The 17,089-nt window shown below is 41.6% G+C and overlaps 1 protein-coding gene across 8 annotated transcripts in view; it reads right to left on the bottom strand.

Annotated features, from left to right (window-relative positions):
* Positions 1 to 17,089, bottom strand: part of LOC309700306 (plakophilin-4-like) — a 79,863-nt gene that overhangs the window by 21,969 nt on the left and 40,805 nt on the right. For all 8 annotated transcript variants that reach the window (XM_082523815.1, XM_082523813.1, XM_082523814.1 and 5 more), the window contains 3 exons: positions 7,199 to 7,369; positions 6,255 to 6,456; positions 5,447 to 5,579 (listed from right to left, as the gene is read on the bottom strand). In XM_082523815.1, the coding sequence (XP_082379941.1) occupies positions 5,447 to 5,579; positions 6,255 to 6,456; positions 7,199 to 7,369 (506 nt within the window). The remainder of the gene's footprint in view (positions 1 to 5,446; positions 5,580 to 6,254; positions 6,457 to 7,198; positions 7,370 to 17,089) is intronic.

A 17,089-nucleotide genomic window follows, 5' to 3' on the forward strand; every position in this document is an offset into this window, starting at 1 on the left:
AAACAATATATATAAGAAGAGTAAGAAAATAAATATACACTTTAGGACTCGGGTAAAGGGATCAATAACAATTTAAAATTTATAATTTACAGTTTGATGATTTAAAGTCTCACACACACAACACATCGAAAGGTGAGGGGGCCTGCTGCCTCCAAGTAGAGCACATTTCATTCATAATGTTGTAAATCCAGGCCCATCATGTATTCATGATTTGAATCCTGGGAAATCCCAGAAATGCACCCTCGACAAAGTGAATCTGTGAACTAAGGTGGAGGTGTGTTAGGTTATGTTGTCGCGATCCTCGAGTTGGGGGATGGGTGTTCATACTGGAGTGCAAAATTAAAACCAATGGAAGATGGACAAGAAAAGTTCAAAGCCATCAGGTGCTCCGTTTATAAAAATGAGAAAAGAGGAGGAGGAGAAACGAGCAAAAGATACAGATAAGCAGATGTGTCATTGGATAATGGCAGGTCATCCTGAAACAATCAGAATCAGAATACTTTATTAATCCCTAAGGAAAATATGTGAGTTACAGTTTCTCCAAGAAGAAATGGTAAAAATAGTAACAGTAACAGACTAAACTCCAAACAATACATTATGTTACAGATTTCACACATTTAAGAAATAGCACTAATATATACAGATCACTCAGTTATATATATCAAGGATTAACAGAGGTGATTATAAATAAATATCAAGAAAATTGATGAGAATATTCCAGAGTAGAAAAGAGCGCGTGTTCAGCACAATATTAGTCATTGTCAATTCTTGATTTGTCCTGTTCTCATCGTGTGGAGAATTATGATGGCTGTTTGGTAGCCGTTTGCATACAATGCAGAATCTCTCTCTCTTCATGTATGTGTGTGTTTCTCTGGTGAAATTCAGTATGGCTCCAACAAGCTTTATGTTAATGTACAATCCATAATATGTTTTGTGTGTGTGTGTGTGTGTGTGTGTGTGTGTGTGTGTGTGTGTGTGTGTGTGTGTGTGTGGGGGGGGGGGGGGGGGGTGCTAGGACCGCCACTGTTTGAACCAATACCAAACTGAAAGAGCAGGGACACAACTGGGGAGACAAAGGTAAATAAACATGGAGACAAGGCTAACTTCCACGGGAGACCCTGAGGACAAGACACAGAGACAAAAACAAAGACACAAAAGGAAACTAACAATATCAAACAAGAACCAGACATAACCTCAGAGACACTCGGAAGAACTAAACTTGAAACTAAGCGGTAGAAGAATCATGAGTCCATAACAAAACTTGATTTTGGACTTTGACACTTGAGCCTTTGTATGGACATATCTTTTAAAAGGTAATTAAAAAGAACAAGATCAGAAGCTCTGATCTCTTATGCTGTTTACAGATGTAGATTGGTTAACCAGTTCGGGGCAGATCAGGTGTAGAGATTTGTCTTTCTACCTAAAAAGCACATTTAAACAACTCATCTTCAATCTCTCTTTCCAGATATCACCCAGTTCTTTAAAAATTGTCTGAATGGTTGGGATAAAAAGTACTACACGCCAGAAGATAAAATATGCATATCTGATTTTGGAGGGAACCGTTACTTCAAGGTGGAAGCAAATGGAGTAGAAACACTGGTTTTCAGGCTTGTAATAAGTCACTCTTCATCAGTTTGTGCTTTCTGATCGGGTGCTGCTGGCTGAAGACAGAACGCTGAATAATCACAGAGCTTTCCCCTCCTCAGCTTCATATTAGAGAAAAGAAATTCAATCAGAAGGCAGAAATGGGAAATAAAAGCGTTTTCTGTGCCTCCTGGATGAGTTTCAGATTTATGTCTTACACACATAACGGGATAACTGTCACGGTTGCGCATTAGTTTCAGACTTTAACTGTTTGCATACGCACAAGGTCACCGTTAGTGTGGCATGCTCACAGGAGGAGAGATTAAAAACACACGTAAAAGACGGACGTATCAGTCGTTAAATGAATTCAAAGGAATCAAACAACTGTCAGGATGAATGAGCAGCAGTTTTAGATCTATTTGGTAACCATCCATGCAGTTTCTTTGGACCTGTGCAAATGTTTGAAGGTGATTTTGATGGTTACATTTAACCCGTCCGAGACTGAACCTGGATTTAACTAAACAAACACAGATGACGGTCAAACTATAGAAAGTTTTTGAAAATGAAAGAGCAATAGAAAAATAACTTTTGAAGCACATTATGACAACTTTGAGTTTTAAGATGTGTTCTTACAAACAAAAAAACCCCCCAAAAAAAACATTTTAAAGACAAAAGCACTGATTTTATGTGCCGATGAGTTTCTGAAATAGTTTGGAAGGGAACCAGGACACAAAGCTGCAGACGCTTCTCTGTGCTGTGCTCAGAACTTTCTCTTGTCATCTCGAAATAAACCCCATCTCAGGAGAGCTGCATGCGCTCCCCGATTCTCTCCGACTCCGCGTTCAAACCGTCATTGAAAACATTTGTTTCTGGCTAAATGAGCAGGCTTGTGTCCAGGCTGCTCCAAAGGCTAATTAAAAGCTCATCACCAAACAAACCCAAAGGCACTAAAATGGCTCTCACGCGGCGCCGCGCCGTCATTTAATGCACGGGAAGCCGAGCAAAGAAAGAGAGCGAGCGCGCGTCGGAGCGCCGGCACATTTGGCACCGACGTCACTTAAAGTTTTGTTGGAGCAGATGGCGCTTTGGCTCCAAATTTGGCAGCAGGCATCAAAAAAAAAAAAAGAAAAGAAAAGAAAAGAAAAAAGAAAAAGAGGAAGAAATAAAACAAGATTTTGATTCCTGTAAGCTGAGAATACACTCAGAGACGACACAGGCATACAAAGGGAGAAACAGGAGTCAGAGCAAAAGAGCCACTGAAGGTGGACTCAGATGGTTGAGACTAAGAGAAATCCAGAAATATCTGAAGTATCAAAAAAGACTGAAAATATCAAAACATTTTAATTTGCTTAATTTTCACGTTTATTTCTTATTTATTGTTATTTATTTATTCAGAGATCTGTGTGCCCTTTTAGGGATTTGTCTTGATTTGTGTTGATGTCTGATTGCCTGATCAAGGATGATTATCTCCTGTGGGAGATGCAGTTATCTTACATCTGATGCTCATTTCTCTGTATATACAACGCTCAAAAAATTTCATGAATGCACTGAAAACACATCGGATATGAATGGGAAAAAAAAATCATGCTGGATATCTATAGTGGTACGAGCTGGGCAATGTGTCAGGAGGGAAAGGATGCCTCATCGTTTAATGGGTGAATTTAAAGATACCTCAAAATGAAAAGATGATGTGGCAGGGTACTCTATTTTGATGAAATTTCATGGCAGCAGTTCAAGATGGTACTCAGTAGTTTGTATGCATGCCTGACCACATAGATGGTGTCCTGGGGGTTCTTCGCCCAGACCTGGAAGCAGGGCACCACTGACCTCATGGACAGTCTGAGGGGACTGAATGGACCAAAGATCAAAAGGTGTTCTTTTGGATTTAGGTCAGGTGAGTGTAACAGCCAGTTTCTTCATCCCACAGGAACTGCCTGCAAACCCTTATGTGGTATGAGGCCGGGCTTGGTCATGCACCAGGAGGAACCCAGAACCCACTGCACCAGCATAGCACTCCTGACAGTCGGTCTAAGAACTTCATCCCGATACCTAATGGCAGTCAGGGTGCCGTTGCCTAGTCTGTAGATGTCTGTAGGTCCCTCCATTAATATGCCTCCCCAGACCATCACTGACCCACCACCAAACCGGTCATGCTGAACGATGTTACAGGCAGCATAACGTTCTTCACAGGTTCTCCAGACCCTTTCACATCTGTCGCATGTGCGCTGTGTGAACTTGCTCTCATCTGTGAAAAGCACAGGTCACCAGTAGTGAACCTACCAACTCTGGCATTCTATGGTAAATGCCAATTGGGCTCCACGGTGCCAAGCAGTTAGCACAGGGCCCATAAGAGCATGTCAGACCTTCAGGCCACCCTCATGAAGTCTGTTTCTGATTGTTTGGTCAGAGACATACTCACCAGCGGCCTGCTGCAGGTCATTTTGTATCTCTGGCAGTGCTCCTGTTCCTCCTTACACAAGGGAGCAGATGCTGGTCCAGCTGATGGATTAAGGGCATTGTACGGCCCTGTAACTGCCTGTCTCCTCCATGCTCTTTAGACTGTGCTGGAAGACACAGCAAACCTGGCAATGCCATGACTCCACCAGGAAGTCGGCCTACCTGTGCAGCCTCTGTAGGGTCCAGGTATCTCCCCATGCTACAGTACCAATAGTGACCCTGATGCTGGTAAATGCAAAACTAGTGAAAAAATGAATAAACAAACAAAGAAAACCTATAAAAGATGAGAGAAAACCATTCATGTTGTGGGGAGTGTGTCATGAACCAGAATGTTCATGACACACTATCCTGTGTGCCTATCCTCTGAAGCCTGTTAGCATATTTATTGTTATACTGCTTTTCACCCACATCAGTACTTCCCTGCACAGGGAAGGAGGCGTTACAATTACTGAGATCAGCAGCAGACTGATCTGACTGAGGTTTAGAGTTTATAAATATGTGATAATGACACGACTAACATATTTTACAGCAGTGAAGCAGAAGTTCTAACTGAATGATGCAGAGAAGGGCCGTCAGGTTAGGCAGGATCCTTTCACTCTTCCACTCAAGAGAGTGTCTGTTCCTCTCTATCAGCCCGTCCCAGCAGCTGCACCATTACTTGCAAAGAAAGCAAACTGTGCACTTCATAACTGTGGGATTTTGAACAGATGTTTCCTGATCCCCCTCCCCCCCGCCCAACAACAGTGTCACCTCTGCTGTCAAGGGATGAAGACCGCTGAAAGTCAGTTTCTGATTTGACTGTTTGTCCTGTAGATGCATCTCCTCTAACCCTCCCCTTAAAAACTGCACTCTGGATAATCCAAACACTTTTTGAGACAGCTGCCTGTCACTGTCATATAGGAATGTCAGTCTTACTAAACATGCTCATTCTGCTGGCACTTCTGGGGAACACTTAGTTTTATTTTACCTCTTTTAGTTTTAGAGTGTTCTGTTTTGCTAACTTTAATAATGTCGATGTGCAGCATAAAAGGTGTGGATCACTGTGCAGAGAAAAGCACCAGTGTTCATGTTTGCAAACTGGAACCAGCTTTTACTCTATTAAATTGATGTTTTAAAATTAACGGGTGATTAGACTTGCTAGTATTTCAACGGATTAAGATATAATTCTTTCTGCACCGTATACAATGAAATCCCTTTAATCCTGTTTAAATAGCTTGTCCTGTCCCCGACTGGAACTCTTAATGGGTTCTTCCTGATGTTTTTTGGACAGGATCAACATTAATTAGGTCTCAGCACAGCTGTTTTTGAAACCTTTAGACACGGCAGCAGCGACTGAGTCATATCTGTGACGTTTGTCTGGTTATTTTTACCCAGACAGACTGCCCAGCATGTATCATCCCCTTACCTCCACCTTGACCCTGTTGTCTCCGTAGCACAGGTGCTGCAGGTAGGCGGCGGCGTTGGCTTGGACAGAGGGGAAGTGATGCTGCAGCATGTGGATGACCTCGGGCAGCTCGGGGTCACGCCAAGCAAACTCCCTGATGGGAAACAGAGAGAAAAGTCTCCATAAGGGTGGCTCACCTTCTACGCTCAGCCATTTTTGGTTTATTTGTGCTGTTTTGTAGCATCTTGGATTCATTATAACACTTCTGACATTTTTTTTAATGTTTAGCTATTTTCTATTTTCAGAGGATTTATCCTTTTGATTGCCTGATATTTAACAAGTAAATCAGCAAATAAGCAAACAAACTAGGATGACTGAGCAGAGCATTGGATGGTGCTGAAGACATTCCCACGTATATTGCAAGCATCTACTATGGGTTTTAGCAATTTTGTAAAAAATAAACACTCTTTGTCAAGTAACAGAATTTGAATAAATTGAATACCCACTCTGTGACCACCTACATCACTGTGTAAAAGTTTGAGTGATTTGTGTGTTTATATTGCTCATCATCAGCAAAAACGGGGGCCAAATTAATTCAGTGAGCTCAAACAGCCAGACTCCAAAAACAAAAAATCTACGGCCAAGAGATGAAAAAGAAGTCCTGCAGCAGATGGCGAGGCCCCAACAGAGGCCTGCAGACAACACAGAGACAGCCTAAACCCCCCCAAAATAAAGACTGTGGCAAGCTCTCTCACATTAATACACCAGTATACATGCTAATTAAACTGTATTGTACTGAGAAGAACTGGTGGTTGGGGACTTTGAGTACCTGGGGTCCTTGTGGATGCTCTCGATGGACGGGGTTCGGGTGACCACCTGGTCCACCAGTCCAGAGTGCCTGTGTGAGTAGACGGGCTCGCCGGGAACCCTGAAGGAGTCGACGTATACAGCTGCAGAGCTCAGCCCATAGCTGCTTCTTTGGTACGGCAGCGTGTTGCAATGGCTTGTGGTCCGAGGGAGAGTCCCCATTCCTAAGAAAATTAGGAAATTTAATCTGTGCTTTCTTTCATTCGCGATCAAGGATGTGTTTCTGGAGGCAGTTTACATCGTCAAAATGCCTCCAAGGTCACATAAAAGAGAAAGTAATATTCTACATTAAGTGCTTCAGCAGGCAAGGAGACGAGTCTCAGGCCAAACCTGTTTAAATCTTGACTAAACAAAACTAAAATGGCTCCTTAGATCCTCCACTATCAAACTCTACAGAGCTTTCAGCCTTAAATCATTCAGCAAAGACTTCAATTAAGAAGCTGCCGAGTACATGAAAGGTTTCAGCCTAATTAAAGTTTGACCTCGGGGAGCGATAGTAATAACAGTTCCTGTGCCTGTAAACCACGATTTCCGCCACAGATTTTAAAGGAATAATTTCTAACCAGATGTGAAACTGAGCTCCATCTCAACCTGGGGAAACAAGAAAAAATAAAAACTGGGTCGTCTGAGTAACTCTCTCATTTCAAAAAGACTGCTACCACAACCCAATACCACCACCAGCACTGCTACGGATATGATACAGATTTTCTGGGGCAGTTAGCATTTACTTCCTTTTGATTTCCAGTTAGATTTAGTGCTGAAATGTATTGATAATTCACAGTAAAACATAAATTTGATTTATTAGGACATAAAATTTGTTAATTTTATTTAAATAACCAACTGTCACATGCAGCTAGCAGAAATATTTCCTTATAAACAAGTCAAACTTCTGCTGATGTGCAGTACCTGTGTTTGTCCTGTAGAGGGAGCCCTGTGGGTCGTGGGTGGGGCTGTGGTACAGGGGGCTGTGGAAGGAGCGCTCGTCGAAAACAGGCGTCATGTGGCAGTCTGGAGACAACGCCGCCCTCAGCTCTGGATCAATTTGCCCGCTGTGACCGGCGTATGAGCTGTGGAGCCCTGCAAGTAGACAATTAAGCTTTTAAATAAACGTTATTTACACCACAGTAAACATAAAAATGTTTACTGAGGTGGCCTCCTCCATACTACACTCACAGAGGATGAGGAGACATCCTAATAGTGTTACCGGCAACTTTGTTAGGTACAACTGTTCATTAATGCCAAAGTCTTCTCAGCCAATCATATGGCAGCAACTTATTTAGGCATGCAAATATGGTCAAGTCACCCTTTATGGTGAATAAAGGTGATTTAAGCAACTTTGAATGTGGTACGATGGTTGGTCTGAATATTTCAGTAACTGCTGACTTACTGGGATTTCCACCACACAACCATCTCTAAAGTTTACAACAAACAAAACATCCGGCGAGAAGCAGTTCTCTGGGAGAAAATCTCTTGTTGACGTCAGAGCTCAGAGGACGATGACCAGACTGCTTCATACTGAAGGCAACAGTAACTCAAATAACCACTCGATACAACCAAGATATGCAGAAGAGCATCTTCTACACCAGGTGTGTCCAACTCCAGTCCTCGAGAGCTACTTTCCTGCAGCTTTTAGATGCATCCCGACTCCAACACAGTTGAATCAAAGGGTTGGATTACCACTTCAGCATGCCATCAAGTTTGGCAAAGGCCCAGTAATAAGCTATTCTGTCGGAACAAGGATGCATCTAACAGCTGCAGGACAGTAGCTCTCGAGGACTGGAGTTGGACACCCCTGTTCTACAGCAACAGAAGACCGCATGGAGCACAGCAAACTGAGGATTCACACTGGCTCACCAAAACTGGATAGTAGATGATTGTAAAAATACTGCCCAGTCTGATGATTTTCAATTTCTGCTGCAACATTTGGATGGTAGCGTCACAATTTGGTGTAAAAAGCAGTAAAGCATCCTGCCTTCTATGAAGGGTTCAGGCTGCTAGTGGGGTAATTGTGTGGGGGATATTTTCTTGGCACACTTAATACAAACTGAGCATCGTTTAATCACCACAGTCTACCTGAGTGTTGTTGCTGACTCTTTATGGCCTCAGTGTACCATGTTCTGATGGTACACCTCAAGGTACTCATGTCACTTGAGCTACTTCACATGTACTGTGTGCAGAAATACTGAAAAATGTGCAAGAAAACACAATGTCTAATATCTAAGAAAGAAAAAAGAAGCCCAGAGCTGCATGACACCAGCCTATCATGGTCACACATGAAATCGCCTCATTATCTGGCTCGCATGCTTGTCATCAACTTGTGAGACCGTGCCAATCCATACTGTTCAATACTCTGTATTTTAAGTCACCAGAAACTGTTGTTGCGCCTATAAAATGCATGAAGACTCTGGTCATTCAAACCGTGCTGTAGGCTCAGACACCAGCAAGTCAAACAAGTAAAGCAGAGGGTTTTTCCATCCTCCAATCTCAGAGCAGATCAGTTCAAAGAGTGCTCCAATTATAAAGAAGCTTTAGGGCATGAGGGGGGCAGCCTCGGCGGATCAGTCCAACAGCTGAAGCACACAATTTGCACTTAAAGCTGGTGATGAAGGAGCCATTTACTTCTGCAGTTTGCCTCTCTCAATTTACATAAATGTCCTAGTGAAAGAGATGGGCGCTCTGATCTCACATGGCTGGATGTATTTCTGAAAGAAAATGAAAAAATGAAAAAAAGCCCTGTTCAATCTGGACCTCGGGGTCGTACTCGAGGGCTCTTCAATGGCCCATAAAGAGTGTGACCTTCAGGTTAGAGGATGCTAAAGCTACCAAATGTATGAAATGTGCTAGAACGACACAGAATCAGGTTTCAAGGGGTTCGCAAAGGCTTTTATCAAACATCGAGCACTGCAGCGGCTCCTAAACTGGAGATTACTACACTATTAATAATATAAAGACGACTGTGTCCTGTGTATAATTTATTACAGCTAAACTGTCAATGTCAAGGCTGGTTTGCATTGTTATAACTAGAAACCAAAATAGAATCTGAATAATTTCGTCCTCAACCCGCTTATCTGGTGAATAATGTAACAATTTCTCTGAAACCGGATTTATCTTTTTATCCATTAAGGTTTAAGCTAGTAAACTGGTGTCAGCGGTTTACAGCCGTTTCTGTCAGTTACTCAGACTACTTTTCGATATCCCAACCATTTAAGCACTCTGAGACACACTTTCACACACTAATCTAAAACCTTTAAAGTCTCCAGTCCCGTGGAAACTTGATTCAGCAGCTTGTGAAGCCTTCTTCAGCTGCCACATCTTAAAGTAATGTAGTAACAGCTCAAGGATGTTTTTTTTCTTTTTTTAGCCATCTTGTTGCAGATTTGCCGCTAGGCCTGGGATAACTGGGATTCATTCACTAATATTTTAGTAGAAGTGTTCTTATCTTTCACAAAAAAATACATCTGTACCCAAAATTACCATCAGATTAAACGTGCACACCTACCTATTTTATTCTTACCACAGCTGTATATGTGTGAATCAGACTGAATCTGAACCCACAGGCTTGTGCATCCTGCATACCACCATGCTCTCATCTCTCTAATTTAGGACAAATACATCCAATTCCAGGAGAAGCAGAGAAAATGGTGACGATGTTGCAAGGGAGAAGTCTGCACTGGCAACGCAAGAATAACGCAGAAGTCATTTTGAATAAATAAAATGAGACATGAGATGATGTGAGGTAAGGAATATTGGAGTATCTTTAAATGAAAAGCCTGCAGCTTTACATTTAGTGTTTTGTTGTCTTTACATGCATTTAGCACAAAATTTCTAATTCACTAAAATTTCAGCCATCTATCGACAACTTAATTACCATTTCAAACAATCTTTTACGTTGAGCTTTTAAAATCATTTATCCAATCATTTTAAACAATTTTATACATTTTTATGCTACTTCTAAACCCAATTTCAGCCACTTACCCAATAATTTTAGCTAAAATGCTTATTCACGGCTTTAAACCACATTTTTAAGTTACTACAAATTTCTACAATATCAGCCATTTACCTACCTACCTATTACATTTAGTATCTATTTGAACAATTTACACATTTACATTATCCATATATGGTTTTACACTATTTCATCTGCTGTCTTTAGATATCTGTCCATGTATGACTTTTAGCTAATTATGCTAAATCAGACATTGCGGATCAATCCTTGTTACATGAAAACAGATCCTTCCTGTATCTATTTTTCTGTTTTCAATCAAAAAGAGATCTGGGAAGACCAAAACTTAAAAATCTGAAGCATAATAATGACAGCGCTTATTGAAAAAATTATTTCCACAAAAAACAAACAAAAAACCAGCTCATCTTGCAGTTGCATTCGTGTTTTGGAGGCACACCGGGTTTCAGTACCTAAGCCACGAGTTTCACTGATCAGTAATAGCCTAATCTTGTATATCCATCTATTGCTTATCTCACTCGTGTAATCTGGGATTACGCTGGATCTGCAGGATAACCGGGAATAAGGACTTAGGCGACGTATTAGGCCACTTAGCAGCACTGCAGGATGAAAACCAGTCAGCTAGAGAATAGAAGGCATTTTATTTAGTCCACTGATTCTGCCTCCTACCCACACACAGACATAACGCACAAGAAATCCTTCCATCCTGTTTTCACACATGCACAAACACAACAATAGCACGACACACAAGATGCACAAATGCATATTCATATTCTTGACACATATGCTTGAGCTGATGCACACAAAAACAGTGCAGAAGAAAACATATGAAGACTAGTACAATAAAGCCTTCCAGTGCAGTCAGCTGATAATCACATGCTGATGCTCCATGGGGCTTTGTGATAGAAACTCCCCTATATGGGTCAGTGGGAGCGGCTTAGTAAAGTGGCAGAGGGCAGGACGAGGCATAAATCTGTGTCGCTGCTGCAGCATCAGCAGCGCTTCTCCGACAGTAAATCCTCCACCGGCCTCGTGCAGGGAGGAAGCTGTCGATAACCAGTTAACAGGCAAGGAGCGGCTGCGTCCTAACGTTTCCAGAATACAAAGCTCACGTCCTTCAACATCACCACGGCCCCGGCGACAGAGTCAAACACGTCTAGTTCAAAGCCACTTTTGGGTCTGAAATGTGCTCCAAAGACGCCTCAAAGGCAGCTGTAAGCCAGGCTCATTGAACAGCCTGGCAGCAGTACAGAAATAATCCCTTCTCAAGTTTCTCAGCCAGCCTCGGCTGTCTCAACCAATCGGAGAGGCACAAAGTCAAAAGGTTGGCTCTCAACAGAAAGTCAGTCAGCTTCTCATCATCCACTTAGCGTTGTTATTAACTCTGTAGACTGACAGTAGCTGCTAATTTTGGTGGTCAAACTAATTTCATCCCTCAAAGCTTCACAGTTCCCACAGTTCGCATAAAACAAAAGGAAATGTTTAGTGGCACTAAATGTGTTGACATTTCACCAGTTTTACTCTATTTTTAAAGGTTCCCACTAAATGACATATTAAACACAAGCAGGTTATTTATCAGGCAAACGGGCCAACTTCTGTTCTCCATTTTATCTCATTTTCAGAATAAGCACAATGAAGACGTCAAAACTGACACACTGAGCTATAATTAATAATAAAAATAATCACGGCGGCATGCATGAATGACAGACTTGCAAACTCACCCTGACTGCAAATCCACTCCTAGCACCTCATTAGACAAACTGAACTCACCTGGAGGCCCGTGTGTTCGCCAGTCTCTCGTTAGGTGAGACCGAGCTGGAGCGGAGCTGCGGTGACTCAAGAGTGGACTGTAGTTAGTTCTAACAAAGGCTCTGTGGTGTGTACTCACACTGAAAAGTACTCACTGCTTAAAAACTGCTTAAAAATATATAAATACACGGTGAGCTGCCAGACATCAGAGCAGCTTGAGATGATGAAACAAAGGTAGAAGCGTCATCTTTCTATCCACCTAGAAATGGTTCAGTTTAGTTTCAGCTTCTTTCCAGGCCCACATTTAACAAGCTCAAATCTGTTATGTAGACTTCCCAGCCTTACAAGTTCAAACTGAGCAGAAAGGTGATCCAAGTGACTTTGAGCGTGGCATGGTTATAGGTCAGAGTGTTATAGAAACTGCTGACCTACTGGGATTTTCCCACACAACCATCTCTAGCGTTTACATAGGCTGGTCTGAAAAGGAGAAAATATCCAGTAAGCAGCAGTTCTCTAGGTGAACATGCCTTGCTGATGCCAGAGATCAGAGGACAATGGGCAGACTGCTTCATGCTGATGACAATAGTGACTCGGAAAACCACTTATTATAACCAAGGTCTGCAGAGAAGCATCTTTAAATGCACAAAATCCCGAACCTTGGGCTACAGAGGCACAAAGACCACTCTAGGTGCCACTCCTGTGAAGAAAGTGAAGTTACAACTTGAGTCTCAAATCCTCCTGCAACATTCAGATGGAACAACCTAGAAGTGTGGATTTGTCCTCCCTTATATCGGCAGTTCTGCTGGTGGTGTAATGTGTGGGGGATACTTTCTTGGCATACTTTGGACTCCTAAGTATCATGTGACCATGTCCATCCATCTATAACCACAGTATCTTAAATCATCACAAAGAGAGTGGTGAGGGAGGCAGAGCCTATTATGGGAAGTGAGTTTCCTTTCTTCCAGAAGATGTACGAGCACTGATGCACTGCCCAGCCAACGGTTCATCAAAGGCGCTCACAACCTTAACCGCAACCTGTTCCAGGCCTGTAAGAACTCACATGAGCTATTTTCCTGGACAAAGTATGACTGTTTATTAATTAATTAATTGCCAGACGTATGTTCTTATATTTTTGCATTTGCATATATCTAAAATATGGTGTCTTATTAATTGTGATCTGCTAAAACATTTTCACCAACTTCTTACTTTTGAAAATCTGTGATGACAATAAAACCAGGTGAGAGTCTGAATCTGAGTGGGCTTCTCTGTGCGTATGTGTAAAAACTGGTAACGGGAATAGTAGCAGTAATAGCTGCTAAGATATGAGGTGTGATCAAACATCAAGCTCTGTTTCCAAATGACCTGAATTCTCTATAGAGGATCACAAATGGTGATGAGAGCTGGTTCAGCAGCTACAAATAAGCAGTTTTCATTGAACCCGATTCCAAACCCCCATAAAGACTGCATGTGACGACCTCCCCTGTACCGTCAATGACTAGTTTTGACATCTCAGTATAAATCAATAAAGATTAGAACAGGTTCCAGGATTTTTCAAGGGTAGCCCTGGTAAGCTGTATAGGCAGAGATCACCGTCACTAACTTCTAACGCACACGCAGTCGTTTTGTTCTGGAAAGTTTGTTCTTTTGTGCCTGAAATATGGAAACCACTCAGTTTAGAAAAGAGAAACACGGGTTACTTCTAGTAGACATTTAAGGGGGAAAGAGTTAAAGGGTTAGGATGTCAGCTGAGAAGCAATACCAGGAGCCTGTACTCCTGACATCATCGTCATGGATGGACTTCGGCTGTAACATTATGAGTTGTCTGAAGTAAAATATCTACACTGTCGTGCACACCATTGTGAGGTTTTTTTGCAGATACCAACATAATCATCGGTCGCTATTTGGACCATTTGCCGCATTTGCCTCCCTGCAGGTTTGGCCAAAAACAAAAGTCAAGTTTAAGAATCTCGATTGTGACAAACATTGCATATCCAGTGCCCACAGCAGATACACTGGGTCCAGTGTTTTTGTTTAGTTTATTTGAATCATCTATTTGGACTGTGGTTTGTAAATGGTTTACATTTACTTCATGTATGTTTTGGTGTATTTAGTGCTGCTACTTGCTCCTGGTTGCTTTAGAGTTTATTCCTCCCTCATTGTTTAATCCTCTCGTGTCTAGGCTCCCATGTTTATGCTGCGTTACAGATACCTCAGAACTCAGATGTTGGGAGTTAGCGTGCTCTTGAAAAAGTGAGGAAAAACAGGATTTGATTTGGTTCCTTAGCAAGGTAGAACCATTCAGGTATCACTAGCAGTAGAGCACGATATATATATTCTTTTGCACTTAAACACATTCATGACTAGAGCCTGGTCAGTGCTCTGCATATAGCTTATTGAGTGAAACATAAATGAACAACAGTGACGTTACAGGATAAAAGTTTAAGTTTTACCTCTGTTTATATTCAGTGGCACCATCTTGCATTGTTAACTCGGGGTTGCTGTGGCTGCTTCGTCTTTCTGAGTGGGAAATCTGAGGTAGAGGGACTTTCCGCGTTTCACAATGGGAACTTGGAAATTCAGATTTTCTCAGGAACTCACTGTTAGTTAATTTGTGTTTCTGCATTTCCTGTTATCACACTTGCTGTTTTACTTTGAGAGTCAGTGTTCTTGGTGCTTTGCTTTTAGTTTTGCTTCCTTTGTCTTTTCTCCTGTGATTTAGTTCTCCTGTGTCTCCACTTCCCTAATCACCCTGTGTCTATCTATTGTGTCTGTATTAACTTGTCCTTTGTTGCATCCTCCCACGAAGTAATATCTTTTCCTTGTTCCACGTCTCCCCAAAATTCCTAGTTTTTGATTGTTTGTTTCAGCTCAGCTCATGCCCTGTTTTTTATGTTCTAATGAAGACGTTAATGCTTGCTGTCAAAGTGTAACAGGCGCAAGTATAACAGGACATCTAAAAAAAAAAAAAAAACCCATCTAAAAATAGCAGTGGAACTGAAAATGGTCCAGATGTGCAGGACAAGGTGAACTTGAAACTGACATGGGCAAAATTTAAATCAGGTATGGACTGCTCTCCAAAGTTTTTCTTGCACAAGCCCCCTGCTAGATATGCTCCCACTGGGCATGTGCAGACTGATGGTGGTGAGACCACAGTTCATAACAAGCAGAAGTCAAGGTTCTTAGCATCCAGCAGCCTTCTGGTCAAACACTCCTCTATGAGTGTTACATGCAATATAAATCACTGTCGACCTGCTGCACTGCAACCCCTTGCTGCTTCTTTCTTCTGCTTCATATTCAGACCCATTGATACTAACGCGGTTTCCTCGCTCAGCCATCATTTTGCTGAACGGCACATGAGAGAGAAAATGGAAGCCCTGCGATCGTGCGCAGTGTGTTTTTTAAGCATTGGCTCTGTCTCTGGCTTGTTTTCCTTTAACCTGCCGCACATCAATCACAGCCGCCAACAAGATTAAAATTAAAAGACTTCAGAACTACCTGCTACAAGTGAGATCCTTCCCAGACGACATTGCACTCCTTATTTTTCATACTAGCGTGGATCAAATAAAATTTTATCTAACCCAGCAGCATTATCTGCCAGTGCCGGAAGATAATTTGACTGAAGAAAAAACAAAAAAAACAAAACATGAAATGAGCTCCCCAAGCCTGGATAGGAGATAACATCACCTGCCGAGCTTGCACTTTGCCTCAAACTTATTTTGTTCAACGTGAGCTTCGATTAATGATTCTGGACGCTTGACAAAGACGCAGGAAACATCTGCAGAGAGCACAAATGTTGTGTGCTACAATATTAAATCAGCGCTGCTCAGTCAACTTTCCCCAGACCAAGGAAAGGTTATTAAATCAACAGAGGAAATGGTGTCGAGGCTGTGGAGCGTGGCTTTGTTTATTTACAGCGAGGAGAGCGCACAATCAGTCCGCCTCCCGCTGCAGTGCAGCCATTTTCTCAAGGGAAACTTAACGTTTCTCCAGCAGCCCTCCAGGCCAGAGACTGACCTCTCTACCGGCTACATTACTGACTCAAGAGATGGAGGAAAGGAGAAGCTGCGCCTTTCCACTCAGTACGTTTGGAATGCAATATCAGACCGTAGGCTGCAGTGATCCCAGAGGTTTGTTTACACAGTTTCACACCTGAGATTTTTATCAGCCTCTGCAGCTCTGAAAGAGAATCAAGCTATTCATGAACATTTACTGGTTGTGATGGTTTTACTATGTCGAATTTAAGACTACGAATTTAATGCCTTATTTGACCTAGTTTCCCTCTGAGAACTGAAACAAAGAAGGACTTTGATCTAGATCATGCTTTTTAATAATTGGCTTTATTTTAAAACCATATTTCTTTTAGTTGGGATTGGATTTGCTGAAGCATGAAAGAGCCCTTTGTTTCCAAGTTGTTCTGTAAAGTCACACAGACTTAACTGCAAGTGGAGCAGTTATGTTTTACATTATACGCTCTGATTTTTATTGCTTTTTATAATATCTTGATTGTCCTGATTGCCAGGACCTGGGTGAACAAAAAGAAAAAGAATAGAAAGATTTAAAAACCATCCAAAAAGTTAAATCCAAATCAGCAAATAAGCACTGAATCATAGTTAACGCTGTTTAGAAGTCTTTAAATAATGATTTAGCGGGCTTCAATCTGCAGTTTGTGACATAATTAGATAATTACCGGCTGAAATGTTGAAACAGTAGTAGTTATTTCCTTTTTTCAAAACGTCTCTGATTATTTTTCAAGCTGTTATTTTTGTAAAACGGCTAATGGCTACAGGAGGCTAATATGATACATTTATTAGCCTGCTAATTCAAAAACCAGAACTGCTAAGATAACAGTTGTAGTTTTTGCAGAAACAACTACACTGGTAGAAACCTTAAAAAGCTGTTGAATGCAATGTGTACGTCTGCTATAAATATTTCTGATTTTAGGGAGCAAATGGAAAATGTAAATAAAGGTAAGAATGGAGCTAATGTTTTAATATATGACTATAAATACTGCTTAGAACAGCTTCAAAAATAGAAAATCTTGTTGCTTTTTGGCAGTTTGAGGTACGTACACTCTAAGAAGGGAAACG

This window comes from Aulonocara stuartgranti (genome assembly GCF_965226115.1).
Source record: "Aulonocara stuartgranti genome assembly, chromosome: 23".
In the NCBI taxonomy this organism is placed as follows: Eukaryota; Metazoa; Chordata; class Actinopteri; order Cichliformes; family Cichlidae; genus Aulonocara; species Aulonocara stuartgranti.